Source organism: Chionomys nivalis, chromosome 19 (genome assembly GCF_950005125.1).
Source record: "Chionomys nivalis chromosome 19, mChiNiv1.1, whole genome shotgun sequence".
Taxonomy (NCBI): Eukaryota; Metazoa; Chordata; class Mammalia; order Rodentia; family Cricetidae; genus Chionomys; species Chionomys nivalis.
Genome location: NC_080104.1, coordinates 31,600,519 through 31,619,051, shown reverse-complemented (window position 1 = coordinate 31,619,051; position 18,533 = coordinate 31,600,519). Strand labels below are relative to the sequence as shown.

At 39.0% G+C, this 18,533-nt stretch overlaps 1 protein-coding gene across 2 annotated transcripts in view; it reads left to right on the top strand.

The window, feature by feature from the left end:
- Tmem131 (transmembrane protein 131) overlaps positions 1 to 18,533 on the top strand; it is a 157,270-nt gene that overhangs the window by 98,502 nt on the left and 40,235 nt on the right. For both annotated transcript variants that reach the window (XM_057751074.1, XM_057751073.1), the window contains exons 6-12: positions 5,162 to 5,278; positions 6,429 to 6,551; positions 7,893 to 7,973; positions 10,853 to 11,003; positions 11,093 to 11,149; positions 12,681 to 12,742; positions 16,988 to 17,096. In XM_057751074.1, the coding sequence (XP_057607057.1) occupies positions 5,162 to 5,278; positions 6,429 to 6,551; positions 7,893 to 7,973; positions 10,853 to 11,003; positions 11,093 to 11,149; positions 12,681 to 12,742; positions 16,988 to 17,096 (700 nt within the window). The remainder of the gene's footprint in view (positions 1 to 5,161; positions 5,279 to 6,428; positions 6,552 to 7,892; positions 7,974 to 10,852; positions 11,004 to 11,092; positions 11,150 to 12,680; positions 12,743 to 16,987; positions 17,097 to 18,533) is intronic.

The window sequence follows — 18,533 nt, the reverse complement described above, 5'->3', positions numbered from 1 at the left end:
ACTTTCCTTGCATTATCTACCCCCTCTGTCTCTTAAACTCTTTCTATCCCCTCTCCTTGAAGATCCCTTCGCCTTGGGATTTGGACAGCCCCTTTAGGACTGAGCACTCCCCTGTCTTACTGCCTGAAGGTTGACCAGGTGAGGGTCTCTGTGTTAATTGCCATCAACTGCAATTAGACACTTATGTTACACTGTGTCATTTAGCAGAACAGTAGTAGGTTCTCTTCTAGGGCCTATGTCCTATCTTAACTACAGGTTCTTGGCCCCTTTAACATTGTCAGGTGTGGTTTCCATCTCACGGAGAAGATCAAAGCATAAAGCAGTTGGATATTTCCATAACATTCATGCCACTGGTGCACCACTGAGCGTAACTTGTCAGACCCATCATTATTGTAGCTTGCAGGGTTCACAGCTAGATGATATTAATGGTTATTTTTCTTCTCTGATAGCGTGCATAGCACTTTCCAACATTGTGAAAGCTAGCCAGTAGGGATTCAGCTTCCAGGTGAGTACCAGCTAGATTTTTCCATATTCCATGACTCAAGAATGGGGTATCTCAGCAATAGGGTCTTGCCATAAAACTCTGGATAATGACCAAGAGCATTGGTAATACCTTGTAACATTTGGTGGTTTATGGAACCCCACTGGCCAATAAACTCAAAAAGAGGTATCCCATTACTGGTGCTAGAGTTTTTAATTTGCAGGCATGTGGTATCTAGTTAGGGTGCTGTTCACACTATAGTGTAACTCCATTTAAAGTCTTTATAGGCATATATGTATGTATTTTAAGATGCTTCTACAGTAGTGGGTTTCCATATGGCTTTTTCAAAGTGCTTTCAGTGTTAGTTGTCCCTCCCCATTTCTCTTCCTGTACCCTGCCCTTCTACTCCCACTCCATTTAATCCTTGCTGCTCCATTATTCCCTTCCCCCATTTATTTCCCTGATGTGTTCTGCTGACAGACGTTTCTGTCCTGCCCATTCCCGCAGCCATTCAGTCCCAAAGAAACACACAGAGGCCTACATTAATTATAAACTTGTTGGCCTATTAGATCAGGCTTTCTTATTAACTAACTCTTAAATCATACGTTAACCCATAATTAGCCACATGGCTTGGTACCTTTGATCAGCAAGGGATTCTCATCTTGCTTCCTCTGTGTCTGGATGATGACTACAGACTAAACCTTTCCTCTTCCCAGAATTCTCCTATTCTGGTTGCCCCGCCTATACTTCCTGCCTGGCGACTGACCAATCAGCATTTTATTAAACCAATACAAGTGATAAGTCTTTACAGGGTACAAGATCATTGTCTCACAGCATCTCTCCCCCCCAATTTTTTTTTCAAAACAAGAACTCTGATTCTAATCTCCTTTGTTGAGCTTTTTCCTGACCATTATCCATAACAACTTGTAACCAACACTCTAAATAAAGACAAACATCCACAGTTTTTTCTGGGAATGTGGGCATAGTTTTCTAGACTTCTTCCTACTGATTGGGGGTGCTGATAATCTTATGGGGACCTAAAGAAAATTTAGGATTATGCTCAAGTCCTGGCTGAAGTATTCTGTGAGGCTTGATCTTCTCAACGAGTAGTCTTGAGGCTTTTCTGGATGTAGAACTTAGAGGAAACTCCAACGGAGATCCTCTGAAATGTATTATCATCTGGGCCATTTGCTCCTATTGGAGATTCTTCGGGGGCGGGGGGTCTTTCTTGATAAAACCTGATTTTTCTTAACTCAGGATGAATCTATAGCCTCTCATTTCCTGTGGCAACAAAAGCAAAACCACTTCTCCAAGGTAACGTATTTTTTGACTTAAATTTTGAAGTCAAAGCATATTCAAAATATATATGTTATATTAATTCAGCAACATTTATAATCAAATATCTTTTAGCAACTGTTGCTCCTTCCTCAGCCATCAAACAATTCAAAGACAACACAATTACATACAGTATCCAGATTCTCTGTATAATTTCCATATTTACATGGCTTTATTTTAAACTATTTTTTTATTTTTAATTTTTAGTTTTTTGAGATGAAATTTCTCTGTGTTTCTTTGGTGTCCTGGAACTCACTCTGCAGACCAGACTGTTTTTGAACTCACAGAGATCTGCCTGCCTCTGCCTCCCAGGTGTTGGGATTAAAGGTGTGTGCCATCATATCCAACTATTCTCTTTCTTTCTTTTTATTTTTTTAAGAATATTATCCTTTTTCTTCTCTCCCAAGCCTACCTATATTTTTAAATACACTGTAAATCATTTAGAAATTTTTTTTTCATCTGAATCCATCTTTACTGTATATCTTTTTCTAACCACATGAGTCTTTAATTTGTTAAGCAATAAGGCTAGGATTAAAGCTGTGGCTTTAACGGTTGGATCCACCCCATTTCTTAGCTTTTTGAGAGTCTAGCTTCATGGCAAAAGTACTGGTGGGAGCCATGTTTATTGCCAGAAATCTATGGAGTTTCAAGGTCCCTGCCACCACCAAGAAGCATGCTGTCGACTGCTCATAAACACCATTTACGTGTTTGGTAGTTGGGCCTCTTAAAAGAGCTGCAGGGTTTTTATAGCTAAAGCTGAGTCAGGAAGCCTCTCTTAAATGACACATGCTTGCTCTAGCAAACAGAGCCCACCCAAGAAAATGCTGCCACTAAGAAGCCATACTTAACTTTGTTCTTTTGTGTCCAGAATGACTTCCCAAGCTCTCTCAGGTTTTATGTGGATATAGTTCCTCCATGTTGGGCACCATCTGTGGTCAGAGGTTTCTGTCCTGCCCAGTCTGCAGTCATTCACTTCCAAAGAAACACACAGAGGCCCACATTAATTATAAACTGGTTGGCCTATTAGCCCAGGCTTATTATTAACTAAATCTTTTTGTTTTTTTCAAGGCAGGGTTTCTCTGTAGCTTTGGAGCCTGTCCTGGAACTAGCTCTTGTAGACCAGGCTGGCCTCAAATTTACAGAGATTATCTGCCTCTGCCTCCCAAATGCTGGGATTAAAGGAGTGCGCCACCACTGTCCGGCCTTATTAACTAACTCTGACATCATACATTAACCCATAATTCTTGTCTGTGTTAGCCACATGGCTTGGTACCTTTTATCAGTGAGGCAGTCTCATCTTGCTTCCTCTATTTCTGGGTGGCAACTGCAGACTGAGCCTTTCCTATTCCCAGAATTCTCCTATTTGGTCACCCCCCCATACTTCCTTCCTGGCTCCTGGCCAATCAACATTTTATTAAAGCAATACAAGTGACAAGTCTTTACAGGGTACGAGACCATTGTCCCACAGCAGTGTTCTATCCTCCTCCTTTGAAGGCTCCTCTCCTCCCATGGCCCTTTACTGGTTCCCTAACCTCTATTGGTATGGCATAGTCTTATTTTTTTGTTAACCAGATATTTTTCCTTCTGACTACACAGAAGTGGATACTAGTTTTCCATCTTTCTTAGAGGAGCCCTATATTCCTTTACCCTTCCATAGTATACAGTGTATAGATGTGTATATAATGTATCATCTAGAACTAAAGCTTGTATAATGCCATTCATGTTTTAGATTCCCATGTATTCTCCTCTTTTTCACGCATTCTGTATAGAAGTTTTAAATCAGTTTTGAGCTCTGAAGTACCAACTTTGATTTTATTTATCTTAGTGACTGGTTCTTGCTTTGTAGTTCATCAGATTTTAACTAACTTTATTTTTGCTTACTTTGAATTTCATTTACTGTATTTCTCAAAACAGAAATATAAATTGTTGAATTGAGATCTGTATGTTCAAAATAATTGTGTAATTTATAAATTTCCTTCTAATGATTATTTAGCTGCTGCTTGTACATTGTAATATGTTGTATTTTCATTTCAAATCAATTCAAAATATTTATATTACTGGGTGTCTACTTAAATAGCCAGTGGCTTATTTAGAATTGTATTGTAGGACATTCACAAGACCCTTTTGTTTTGTTTTGTTTTTTTGTTTTTTGAGACAAGGTTTCACTGTAGCTATTGAGCCTGTTCTGGAACTAGCTCTTGTAGACCAGGCTGGCCTCAAACTCACAGACATCTGCCTGTCTCTGCCTCCCGAGAGCCAGAATTAAAAGCATGTGCCATCACCTTTATTAATTAATGAATTCTTTATTAAGAATTCATTCTTAAATTCAGGATCAGGTGTGAATCCCTCTTTTGTTACACTTCTAGGGGTGCTATACTCCGCTTGAGCCCACATTCAGCTTTTAACAATGTGTGTTTTTTGTGTTTTGTTTTTTGTTTTTGTTTTGTTTTTGCCCTCTTGTATGATAGCCCTATTGTCTTCTCATTCTCTGCTGTGGTGAGCCAGTGTTTACATTCCTTCTCTATTTGGACATGCTTTTCATCCATACATTGTGTGTGACAGATTTTTTAAAAAGTTAAGATTTCTTTTTTTTTTTTTTTCTTTTTTTGGCTTTTCCTGCTGATAATGCAAAAGGAATCTTTCTAGCTTTTGTCATTCTAGAATCAAGCCAGAGTCTCAGTGCCATAAGCTTTGGGCTATAATTTGGGTAACATTTTAGAGTTCTCACAATAGAAGCAGAATGAGAAAGATGATAGCTTTACATATTAAATGTTCCTTAAGGCTGCATTGCAGGCAAAACTATAGCCTTAGTCTTGAATTTCATGGAATAAAACTTTTGTTGCTGATTATGATGACATTCTTGGTCTACAGGAAGTGATAGTGAGTTCCTTCTTTCCTACCTTAAGTCGCAGTGACATTTCTTCCGTCATATGGACAAAGGGCAGAGGTGGGGGATTGGGGACCAAGTTTCTTATTTGTAGTACAACAGTACATCTGTATAACAAGTTCAGCTTCAGCCTTGGGGCTGTTTGGTTATCTGATGGTAAAGCTAACAGTGTATAATTAGGAGCCTTTTTCCAGTCTAGTGACCTTTGACTGAACAGAGTCCAAGGGATCTGTATGTTGAACAGGGCTTTAGGCCAGTAAAGGATGAAGGTAGGTAATGAAGACATGTTTTATTATTTTTTCATTTTACAAGAATATGACTAACTTAAAGGCTAAATATTTAAAGGAAAACAGCTAGTTTATGGAAATTGTTTGTTTTATAGAACTTTAGCTCTGTAACGGTCAGTATGCCCTGACATTTTTGATAATCAATTTAATTTCCTTGCTTTTATTTTTCAGAAAATTCTTCCAGGAGGAAACACATCATTTGATGTAGTTTTTCTTGCAAGAGTAGTGGGAAATGTGGAAAATACTTTATTTATTAACACATCTAATCATGGGGTGTTCACTTACCAGGTAAGAACCAGAACTTGAACTTCCATTTCAGTACACAGATATAGCCAGCAAATCTGATAGCCTTTAAGAGCTCACTTAGTAAACTCCAGGAAGAAGAGAAAAAAGAGAGTGTTAGACTTAGGGTACTTATATTTACTGCACCCTATGGAGTTTGCATTTTATTTTTTTTACTTACTTGTTTGTTTATTTGCATTTGTTTATGCTTTTGTTGTGGTTTGTTTTTAGTGCCAGGAAATGAACTGAGGCCCTTGCATATTCTAGATATACACTGTACCAGCTAGCTATACCCCTGACCACACTTGTTGACTTAAAGAGAAGACTATTGCAAGAATTCAGAGCATGGCTCTCCTAAGGCATTAACAGCAGACCCAGGTGGTCAGAGTCAGTCTGTATTTCCTGTGGGTTATGATCAGGTTGTTGTTGAGATGAACCTCAGTGGCCTGCTGTATTCTAGTCCACTATCTATACTTTCTCATACCTGGTTTTCCTCAAGTCTGTCTGCTTCCCTCAGCACTGCCCTGCCCTTTCTCAAGCTAGTGCCGTCGCTCTGGCTCACAGGATGTCTGTCTAACTACCTCTCACTCTTCTCCAGCTCCCAGTCTGGGACTTACTCTGTAATTAGAGAAATTCTGAAAGAATCTCTCTTGACATCTGCTGAGTACTAGAGTAAGTGCCACGAGCACAGGCCTGTTTTAGTGTGTTCACTGTTAAGCCGTATGTGCCTAGCACATCATATACAATAAACACTTGTCATTTGAATAGCTGCCTCTCCCTGTTAGTCAGTTTAGGCAAAGTGTTCCCGTGTGGAGTTAACCTGAGCCTGGGCCATTTCTGAGCATTGTCTGAGTCACAGCTCCATCTCTTAACAGTTACAGTTGGAAATCTTTCAGCTCCCTGTTGCTTCTCTGTATATATATCCCATGGTCTCATGAAGGGCTGTTCACACTTGAGTTTCCATTCTAGATGCACAGAGGCCATTCTAGATGCACATACAGAGTAAAGCAGATCTGCGTCATCATCTCTAGAAGTTGGTAATATTCTCATGTCAAAGTTAGATTGACTGTTTTCCATAGATCAAGTAGAGCTGTAATTGTTGAAAATGATAGTTTAAAAAAGCAACTCAAAAACTTCTTATTTCCCTTTGAAACAGGTATTTGGTGTTGGGGTTCCAAATCCGTATCGGTTAAGGCCATTTCTTGGGGCCAGAGTCCCTGTAAACAGCAGCTTTTCACCCATAATAAACATACACAACCCTCACAGTGAGCCTTTACAGGTGAGTTTCTGAGGATAATTTTGGTGGGAATTAATGCTTAGCATAAACATCTCAGTCTGTCACAGTTGCCAAGATTTTATAAAATCGTAAGATTTTTTAAGTGGGCTGAAGAGATGTTGGTTGGTCTGCAGTTGTTTAAATATTGCCCATTTTTCTCAGACTTTGTTATCCAGTTATCTTCTCTTTGAATTTAATTTCTCTCCTCCCAGTTATTCCTTGTCTGTCTGTTGAAGATAGGGGTTAATGTAGGCCTTGTACTTGCTAGACAAGCATTCTGCCCCTCAGTTGTGTGCAGTTGTGCTGAATGGTAGGTAATAGTACCGTGGGCGACCTTAGCTCATGAGCCTGCAGAGTGTGTGACCTTCAGAGCACACACAAAGAAAAGCAAGCAAGCAGAAAACCTTTCAGCTTATATTAGAATTTTGCAGGTTTTATTGCTCTGTTCTCTTTTATTTCTTTCTGGAATACTTTTATGATAAAATAGGTAACAAAAGCTTTCCACCACTTTACCTCAAATTTATTTAAGTTAATGAAATTTATTTGTTCTAAGATCGAGAGTTTTCAGCTCAGAAACTAAGTGTTTTGATCTTTATTAGGGTTGTTACATATGTCTCAGGATGTTTATCTTTTCATTATTTCACAGTTCTAGTAGTTATTGGGGTCTGCCACTAGATTTAGCTATATATAGAATTTATATGTACATATATACTTCTTTTTTTTTTTTTTTTTTGCTTTTTTGAGATGGTCTCATGTAGCCCACGCTGGATTCAGATAACACAAGCTGAAGATGACCTTGAATTCAAGATTACCTCAACCTCCCAAGAGCTGAGATTATAGGCATATGCCACCACATGTGGCCTTAAATTTTTATTTCCAACACTTCATAACTTACATGTATTTTTATTTGGTAAAAAAGAAAGTGTTCTGCTGGGCAGTGGTGGCGCATTCCTTTAATCCTAGCACTCGGGAGGTATAGCAGGCAGATCTCTGTGAGTTCGAGGTCAGCCAGGTCTACAAGAGCTAGTTCCAGTACAGGCTCCAAAGCTACAGAGAAACCCTGTCTCTAAAATTCAAAAGATAAAAAATAAAAATAAAATGTTCTGTTGCTTCCTAAAATCTAATTTCTGAAACTACATTTCTTCCAAGTTTTCAAAGTTACCTTGATTTAATTTAAAAGATACTGTTGTTTATGCAAATGAGTGATGGCAATGTGGTACTTACCTTCATTTACCTGTTTTTGTATCCCTCCAATAAGCAGTGAGGATGCTAACTTCGCCATTTCAGCAAACACCTGTGATAAAAGTGACTTTGATTGTAACCATGGTGTATGCTTTGTCCCAGGTTGTAGAAATGTACTCTAGTGGAGGAGACCTTCACCTAGAACTACCAACAGGTCAGCAAGGAGGTACCAGAAAACTGTGGGTGAGTGGAAGCCCAGCTTTCTTATGTGTGTTCATGGGAAGTCAGTCATTTTATTTTTAAAATAGTTCATGGAAGATACAGTATGTACCTCTCATTACATACTATATGACAAAAGTTCTGGTGGTCTATGGCAAGAGGGCATTCAAACCAACATGATGATCTTTTGATATACAGCATGAGTAATGAATTATGAACACGATGAATTGAAATAATATAAAAATGAAACAGTTTACAAAATGAAAAGAAACAAATTAGTTATGGTATATGGTATAATAATTCAACATAAAAGAAAAATGGCAAAATTATAAACTTGGTCTAACTTATGATTACTTTTCAGATATTCTTTCAGCATGTAAAAAGATGACATTTTTACAAAAAAATCGTCTTGTTAATCTGTATATTGTTTGAAATAGGACACTTTCAGAAAATGTGTCCAAACACATTAAAAAAAAAATCAACCTAAAAACAGTATTGGTTTTAAAGAACACACACACACACAGAGCATGAAAATCTATCATATGATCCCAGCAATAAACAAGTCATTTTGAATGGCTTATTAACCACAATCACTTAAAGCTTACTAGTTACTAAAACATTTTGGCTCACCCGGTTCAACGGAGCTTAAGATGAAAAGAGAAAAGGTGAGCCGGGCGGTGGTGGCGCATGCCTTTAATCCCAGCACTCGGGAGGCAGAGGCAGGCGGATCTCTGTGAGTTCGAGGCCAGCCTGGTCTACAAGAGTTAGTTCCAGGACAGGCTCCAAAGCTACAGAGAAACCCTGTCTCGAAAAACTTAAAAAAAAAAAAAAAAGAGAAAAGAGAGAAGGTGTATTATATGATTTGACTTTAAAAGAAATAAAACTCAATTTGTATGCCATTGCTAAAACAATCCTTTGAGAATCTTTCCATCTAGTATTTATTTTCAGGAATGGAAGTGGAAATACATAGCCCAGAAATCTGCTCAAAAAATGAGCCACTGGGGCTGGAGAGATGGCTCAAGGGTTAAGAGCATGTACTGCTCTTTCAGAGTACCCAAGTTCAGCTCTCAACACCCACATCTGGTGGCTCATAACCACTTGCAACTTCAACTCCAGGGGATCTGACTCTGCTGGCCTAGTGGGAACCTGCACCCATGTGCACATACACACAAAACAGACAAGGCACTGACAAACACAATATACTTTAGGACATGTACTCTGGGCTCCATAACTACTGGTGGACTCTGAACAAGTCACTTTGCATCAGCTACTTGGTGTCTATAGACTCCACACCCAACTTTGAAACTTTGATACAGCTACAGCTTTTTTGTTAAATTTTCTGTTTTACAGAGTGTTGACTCTGTTTACACCCAAGGATGTGTGAATTTATATGTCTTGAATCAGGATTCCCCATCGTAGATTGTTTCCTCATGCTAGTAAAACTGCTATGTAATGACTAGAAAACTTGTAAATGAATAGAAAAGAGTTACTTCTAAATAGCTAAGAACTGTACTGAACCCTGGCAGGATTAGCATGACCTTTCAATACCCCCAAGAGACTGCACAATATAATAACCGGTAATGGTTCCTTTTGGCCTTGAATAAGAAAAAATAAATTGTGGTCCCTGTCCTGTAGTACAGGAAGGTATGTTGTTGTCTTCTCAAGGAATTTGATCTGAGACACTGGAAAGTTTAAGCAGATGTTTTCTTAGCAAAGGCAGATTCAAATGGACTGTCCCCAAAGTGGAGGTAGCAACCCAATAGATTCTGTGTTGTGGGTTTTAAGTAAGTTTTATGAATATTTATGAAGTAGGTGGCATAACTAAGATCCTTTCCCTCCCAAATCATAGCAGATTAAATTTCCCTGCTCCATAGATCCATATTTTTTCCCATGATCCTTTAGAAAGGTCCTGAAAGGGAATGAGAATCAAAACCACAATGAAAATGATATTTTAATGAAAGCAAGGTCTTTTGATTGAGGATTCATATCTTTCATTAGTGCACATGTGTGGGAAAATGCTCTGACACCCTGATTGTTTTGTTTCATTTTATTTGTTTTTTAGATAGGGTTTCTCTGTGCAACAGCCCTGGCTGTCCTGGAATTCACTTTGTGGACCAGGCTGGCCTTGAATTCACAGAGATTCGCCTGCCTCTGCCTCCACCTCCCAACTACTGAGATTAAAGATGTACGCCACCATGTCCAGCAAGATTTATTTATATAGTAGGAACAGTCTCTCTTCCCCTCAGAGAGGTCTAACCAACCATCAAGAGATGAAGCTCTCAAGGCACAGCTGCAGCATGCTGCCCAGGGCCCCGTGGTTGCTGTAAGGTTTTATCATTAAGCAGGAACCAGGGCTTTATGATGGGTTGCAGGCTGAATAAACGGGAGCAGAACTTTGACTCTCTATAGGTATCCTTTTGCCCTCGACCATTCCTGTCCGTCTTTTGCGTGATGTCACCTTTGCCCACTTCACTATACATTAGAATGTCCCAGGGGCTGAATCAGCTATGGACTTCTGGAAAATACTGCCCTCTAATGGGGCCATTTCCATTGGATAATTTCAAGACTGAATCTATAACTAACATGTTAGGAAAAATAGCTGGTTTTCTAGATTAGTTATTCTTTTAAAAGTTTTTTTAGTTGTTTTCAGACCATTGGCTTGATTAGCTTGTCTTGACAGAACATACATCCCCAGTTCTAAAAACACTCATTTTTTTTTTATTTTAACACTCTCTGAAATTGGAGGTTTTGTGTTAAAATCAGTGAAGCATATGTTTAAATGGTAATGTACTGTTTTTCTTAATAGATGACATAGTAATGTGCCTTCCGTCTGTGTCGTCCAATTGAATAAACAAGGTAGTTGTGCAGTGTTCCACTGTGCTACATACGGTGTTTCCTCACAGGAAATCCCTCCTTATGAAACCAAGGGAGTGATGAGAGCCAGCTTTTCATCCAGAGAAGCAGATAATCATACAGCCTTCATAAGAATCAAGACGAATGCGTCGGATAGCACAGAGTTCATCATTCTCCCCGTGGAGGTTGAAGTTACAACAGGTCAGTTGAGAGCTGCAGGAATGTGAGTTTGTTCTGTTCTCGGTGCACCCTATCTTGGCAGATAATTGTTCACTGTTCTGTTTTCCCAGCTCCTGGAATTTATTCCTCAACTGAAATGTTAGATTTTGGAACACTTCGAACACAAGGTAAAATAATGGAAGTCTTTATGGGTCTTTCTCAGTTACTTTTCTGTTGCTCTGAGGAGACACCATGACCAAGGCAACTTATAAAAGGAAGCATTTAATGGGGTGGGGACTGTTGCTTAGGTTTCCAGAGGGTTAATCCATGAACATCGTGGAGGGGAGCATAGAGCGTAACAGCAGACAGGCATGATGCTGAAGTTATAGCTGGGTGCTTACATCTTATCTGCAAGTTGGAGGCAAAGAGAGACTGGGCCTGGTGTGGGCTTTTGAAACCCCAAAGCCTACTCCTCGTAACATACCTATTCCAACAAGGCCACACCTCCTAATCCTTCTCAGAATAGTTCTGCTTTAGAGACCAGTCCTTCAAATACATGCGCCTGTGCGGGCCATTCTCATTCAAACCATAAGGTCTAAAATAGTCCAGTTGAGACGCAGTTCTCTCGTGGCTCTACTTACAATCCATCTTCGTACGTTATTTCTCAGTGGGTCACATGATCTTTTACAAATCTTCAAAGAAACCTGCTTCCCAGGTGATAGAATAAGGTCAGGATTATTTTGAGCATTCCAGGTAGAAACTGAGGTAGAAATTAGTTTCTTAGTCTAGTTCCTCACACATTCAGTTGTGATAAGTAGTTATTTGTTTGTTTATTATGCATACAGTATTGCCTGCATGTATGCCTGCACACCAGAAGAGGGCACCAGATTTCATTACAAATGATTGAGAGCCACCATGTGGTGACTGGGAATTGAACTCAGGTCCTCTAGAAGAGCAGCCAGTACTCTTAGCCTCTGAGCCATCTCTCCAGCCCCGTATTTATTGACTGAGGTTTCTGTCCTGCCCAGTTCCTGCAATTGTAAAGTCCCAAAGAAATCACATAGAGGTCTACATTTTTCAGTAGTAAAATAAAAATCAAAAGATTTATCTCTAAATTTTTTTAAAGACATGAATTATTCAATTGCATTATAATGGATAATATTGTTTATCCTAAGTGGTGAAAGAAAGAATTCTAATTCTAAAATAATAAACAACCAAGCTAAAATTTTTATTAAAATACAAATACTTAGTTGAATCATTTGTAGTTGACGCTTACTTGCCCAGGATTAAAGACCATATTTTTGAAAAATTTATTTTATTTTATTTTATTTGGTACGCATGTGGGTGCATGGGGGCGTTCCCAAGACAGGGCTTCTCTGTGTAACAGCCCTGGCTGTCCTGAAACTCTGTAGACCAGGCTGGCCTCGAACTCATAGAGATCTGCCTGCCTCTGCCTCCCCAGTGCTGGGATTAAAGGTGTGTGCTGCCACCTCCCAGCTTGATTTTTCTTTTAGTATGGTTATTTTGCATTGTAATTGCCTTACTGGAATCTAAGTAATGTCTGAGTTCACTAAAGGTTACTCTCTACATTTTTGTCTTGGTTTTTAAGCTTATTATTTAAGCTGGGTGTAGTCGGAGCAGCTCTTGAAAAACTAATGTTCTGCTGAGTAAAATGTGCTATGGGCGCGTCTTTTAAACACTTCTTCTCCATTTTAACAGATCTACCGAAAGTTTTAAATCTTCATTTATTAAATTCAGGAACAAAGGATGTACCAATAACAGTAAGTTTTTTCCACCCCCCCCCCCAGTGTGTGTGTGTGGGGGGGGGGTTAACACCAGAGTTAAGTCCTTGCTCTGTATTGTGGTAGTTTGTCGACTCTTGGTTTTATGTGGACTATGAGAACCCTGATCTTCATTTATCCCTTTACTCATTCATTTAATTAATTAAACATCAACTGTTGTCCTAAAAGTGGAGCTATGAGTCAGACCACCAAAGTCCCCTTTACCACTGAGCTCACTTTGAAATCAGGCTTCTTTGGGTTCATCAAAGTGCAGTAAGGAAAGGATGGGATCAAGAGAGCAACATTAGGAGACTTACATGTTGTAGGAAAACAGTGTAGCTACTTTGAAACATGTGTAGGTGAGAAGAGAGACCAGCTAAAGCTGTCATGGTATTCTGTTGATGAGGTCACAGTAGCTTAGACTTCTCTCCTACATACACTGCAAACTGAGCTTTTAGAAAACTTAAGTTTGTTTTGTTTTCTCTTTATTTCAGCATTTCTTGCATATTATAACAAAATTAGAGGCTGGTATTTTTTTTTTTAAGAAAAGTTGTTATCCTCTACCATTTCCTATACATGTACTAGGCAGTGCTGACTGAATGTTGAAGTTTTGTTGATTCATCTTCCAAGAATGGTCCCATTTTTAAACACTGTAGTTCTTCTCAGTGCACAATAATGATACAAGTAACTCCAAATACATGCTCTTCACCTGGTGATGGACAGGACACCTATATTCAGGCCCTCCTGTCTATCATGTAGCTTTGAGAAAATTGCCTTCCTGACATAAAGACTAATATGCTTTAGATGTCCTTAGGACTACACGAGGTTTCTATGCTAGCTGATAAATAGGAGTCATTTATTAACTTTACCAGTATCAGCTTGGTGTTTGCTGTAGTGAATTTATGCACAAAATATTAAGGATCCAAATGCTGTGTACTAATGAGTTCTCCCCTTGCTTGCTGGCATGTGTGTCTTAGACTCTTTGGAGATAGGGTCTCATTGTACAGCTCTGGCTGGCTTGAACCTCACTGGTTGGCTCTGAATTCAGAGATCCGCTTGCTTTAGCCTCCCAACTGCTGGGATTAAAGGTGTGCACCACACTTGACTTCTTGGACTCTTGTGTCTCACTGGAATTATTGAGTGGTAGTTTGATTTGAATATCATAAGAAAAGGCTAAAATTATATTAAGAATGTATACAAGCTGCCTTTCCTGTCATATTTTCCCACTTCTTAATTATCTTTGAATAAGCATTAGTTAGTAACTAATACTAAAATGGTTAGTATAATTAAGTTTATTAGAAGGTAATGATTTTGTATTATGTTTTATATTGTCACCAGAATAAACTTTAAATATTTTGCTCTGATTTCTTTTTGTTTTTTGTTTGCTTTGTTTTTATTTCCTTAGACAAATGGATTTTACCTGAAAATTTAGGTTTATTTTTAATGAGTGAACAGTTCAGATCATTTGTATAAAGTGAATCACCAGTTGTATATTTGCTTAATATTAGTGCAGTTTGTTCTGAGGTAATAATTCTGAATGTAAATATTTCCTCTGATTTGGAAAATGCTTAAAAGCATTGCATTTGAAGTAAGAGAATCATTTTTTTACATCTATTTTAAGTTCTTCCCTCTTACAACAACAGTATCGTAGCAAAAACCATAACTGGTTCTTTCTGGCATGGCTTCGTAGAAGCTACTGCCACCCAGAACATGCTACAGTGGTTCTTGATGAGCCCCTGCAGTATGTGAGTGGCTGTGGTTCCACTGTTGCTATCTCACACACAGTAGCCAGTGAAGAAGGGAGCTGTGCTGCCAGAGCCCTGTGAGACCTCTGCTTACAAGACCAGCTATCTAGCAAGCCACAAGCTCACGATCAAAGTAGCAAGCAGATGGAATCACAAAACTTTTCAGACAGATTAATACCTTGGAAAATATCTACTTCAGTCTCCCAGGATGTAACATGAAGGGTCCTGTTTGTTGTTGTTTCTGTCCTGCCCAGTTCCCCACAACTGTTTAGCCCCAAAGAAAATCTTACATAGGTCTCCATAAATTATAAGCTGATTGGCCCATTAGCTCTAACCTCTCACTGGCTAACTCTCACATCTTGATTAACCCATTTTTCTGATCTATGTTAGCCATGTGGCTCAGTACCTTTTTTCAGTGGGGCAGATCCTGCTGCTTCGGTGGTCTGGGCAGTAGTGGGAGGAATCATCTTCCTCCTTCCCAGAATTCTCCTGTTCTCATTACATCATTTCTACTTCCTGTCTGGTTTTCCCACCTATATTTCCTACCTGGCCAATCAGTGTTTTTTTTGTTTTGTTTTTTTTTTTTGTTTTTTTATAACATGATTGACAGAATACAGACAATTCTCCCACACCACCAGGATGTTTTTACAGGCTGGAAAAGTGAACCTGAGTATGTGGCAGCTTGCTTAGGCTTCAGCTGTATCGCTCCTAGACTGCCATATGTATTCTACTGCTTTCCCTCTCTTGGGGAAGTTGTTAGCATGATAAAATAATATAATGAAAGCAAATGAAACTATCTTCCATATGTAACAGTTCAAACAGGTCTTTGTTGAATCTCAGAATACATGCATACCCTTCAGGGAATGAAGAGATCTGTATTTAAGGTATAAGGATCTCTATTTAGTTTATTATCAACAGTAAGCTTTATTGATAAATAAGATTGCTGTGAACAAGTCATCCAGGTCCCAACCCCAATCTTATATTCAAATGAGAAAGCATTCTTCAAGAAAAAGTTAGGCAAATGAAAAAGATAAAATGCTGAGAGAGTAGAAGGCCAGAAGCCAAGGCTATTAAGAATTCCAATACAAGCAACTTTAAGAATCATCTTTAGGGCCATCATCCAGGACCTGTAAGGACTTGCTAACTGCCCAGGGCTAAGACAGTGCATGGGAAAGTGAGCTTCCCTGGCAGGCCCGAGAGTTATTATAATTCTCTTAGTTTCCTGCCATAGCAAACACCACAGGACCAGTGTCTTTCTTCACATTCTTCTCACACTCTTATTGGGCCTTCAGGGAATTCCCATTTGATGTTCAGTCTGGGTAGAATTCTCCTTTATCAGTGAACAGAAAGGGTGAGCTGAGGATGGGGAAGAACCTAGTGACTTGCCAGCCCTGTGAATGAACATGCATACCCATTGAGCTGCACAGATGGAAGATTCTTTTCTGTGGGAAGTAATACGTTTGGACATCAAGTTCACACAGTCCTGATCATTTGATAAATACTTTGAATCAGGGTTAGTGTGCAATGCCATGATTCCACGAAGACACTTTCCTGCAGTGGGATGTCAGTGACCCTATACCAAGTCAGGAAACTTGGCTTTAGTCCTCCTCTCACTTTATAGTGTGAGACTCTCTTTATCAAAACCATGTGAAAGGGGTTGGACTTTTGAAGTCTCTTTCAGTTTAAATGATTTGTATCTTTGAGGATGATAAAGAACTAGACCTTAAAATGTGTTTATTTATTGAATAATACACTAAACATACCATTTACTGATTTTGTTGTTTTTGCTTGCTTTGGGGATTTTTCTTAATTTTCGGTTTAGTTATGTGAATATATCTAAGTTGAAAGCATTCCAGCCTCTCTTACAAGTTAAGTAGCTCTGTAGTCGGCCTTACTACGCAGTGCATAGATAGTGGTATAGCTTGCTCTTTGACAGTGGGCCTTGCTTACACGCCAGGCCATGGAGAAACAATTGCAGAGGCCACCTTTGGGTCACAGCATCTTAATGTATTCATTCTTCCCATTAGAGGACAGCTCCATAGCACCTTTGTGTATAGGTTTCTTCAAGACAGATGGTTCTTTTTTTCTTTTTTTTTTTTTTTTTTTTTTTTTGATTTTCGAGACAGGGTTTCTCTAGCTTTTTGGTTCCTGTCCTGGAACTAGCTCTTGTAGACCAGGCTGGCCTCAAACTCACAGAGATCCGCCTGCCTCATGGTTCTTAAGTTGTCTTTATGTCCCCTTTTCTTACAAAGTAGGCATTCATGTAGAAGATAGGACTTTTAAGTTTTCTCATGTGTGAGTTTGTCCTTAGATTCATATGCACTAATCTCATACCTGGTTTCTTTGTCATTACTTTGTTTCATAAGGTATTCTATTGAAAGTAAAGCATCCGCTTGTGCTGTTTCGTTTACAGCTACTACAGACATTAAGCCTTAATTTTGAAAGTGCTTTACTTTCTAGCTATACTACTAGACTAAAATTCCTTTCTTTTTCTTTGCAGAGTGTTCGACCTACACCACAAAATGACGCTATAACGGTACATTTTAAACCAGTTACATTAAAAGCTTCTGAAAGTAAATATACCAAGGTTGCAAGCATTAGTTTTGATGGTAAATATTCATTTTTCTACCATTGAGTGATATTATTTTGATAAACTAGAAAGCATCTATGTGGGTTAATACAGAAATCCAGACTATTTTAGCCTAGATTTAACAGTACTGAAATTGATTTTGTCCCCCTACAAAAATCATCACTAAGTTTTTTGTTGTCATTCATTTTGTTTGGTTTTTAGAGATAGGATTTATGTGTAACAACCCTAACTGCCATGGAACTTGCTTTATAGACCAGGCTGGCCTCAAACTCACAGAGATCCGCCTGCCTCTGCCTTCCCAAGTCTGGGATTAAAGGTGTGCATGACCACGCCTGGCTTAACTTACTTTATTCATAAAGTATCATAACTTCATAAACCTAAATCAGTATTAACAATCAAGAAACATTAGCAGATACATTAGAATTGGGATTATTTCTGTATTCTGTGATAACAAATCACAGCTGTCATAATTTACCTGAATTATGAAATCATTGCTTGTTTTCATTGATAATGTATTTTACGTTCAGAAGCACCTTTAGGTTTGCGAGCAAAAGTATTCTTCATAACACTTTTATATGTTGACTTCTAGAGCAAAGCAGGTAGTCCTGCCTAAGCTTAAATAATAGCCTTTGTTATAATTGTCCAATTAGTTATTATTTCAGCTATGAGTAATATGTGTCATTTGAAATATTATCCCAGATCTACAGCCTAGTGCCCCGAATGTACCCAGTCTCACCTGAAACGATAGCTTAGACTTAAACATTTTTACAGTCTGTCTTTACTGTGTTTTCGTTTGTTCTAAGAGAAATTTATTGAATTTGCTATTTCAAATTTGACTTAACCTTGCTTAGCTCTGTGTTATTAAATAGCTGAAACTCGGCAGAGGGCCTGTGTCTTCTGTAGCCTCCCCACCCTGAACATGCCTCTTTCATCTAATGCGCCTGTCTCACCTAAGCAAGGAGCCATAAAGCTGAAACCGACCATCTGCCCAGAGTTCACATTTCATAGCTCAGCTCATCAGATGAGGTAGTCAGTGAGTATAGCAGTACCCTGCAAGCTCAGCATAGTGTGTATGAGAGAGTCTGTATATTCCTTAGTTAGGGAGCATTCGGGGAGGATCTGCAGACCACGACACAGGCTGATTGGGGCTTCTGCAAAAGCTCCCAGGGAGAGGAAGTTGAGTTTGTGATCTGTTTGATGATGCATATGTAGGAAGTTAGAATTACAGAAAGTTTGGATATCACAGCTACAGACACATCCGAAGTACACGTCTTGTGTGCTGCTGAGAAACCACATTCATGACAGAGACCCCTCTTCCCATCCAGAAAACAGAGTAGCTGAGAGTCATTCTGAGCCCTCAGAACACTTAGGCTACCTTAGTGATTAACTCAAGGAATGGGCAAGTTCGCCTCAGCCATAATCCTATGGCATTACCATCCCTTTATCTCTGAGGGTA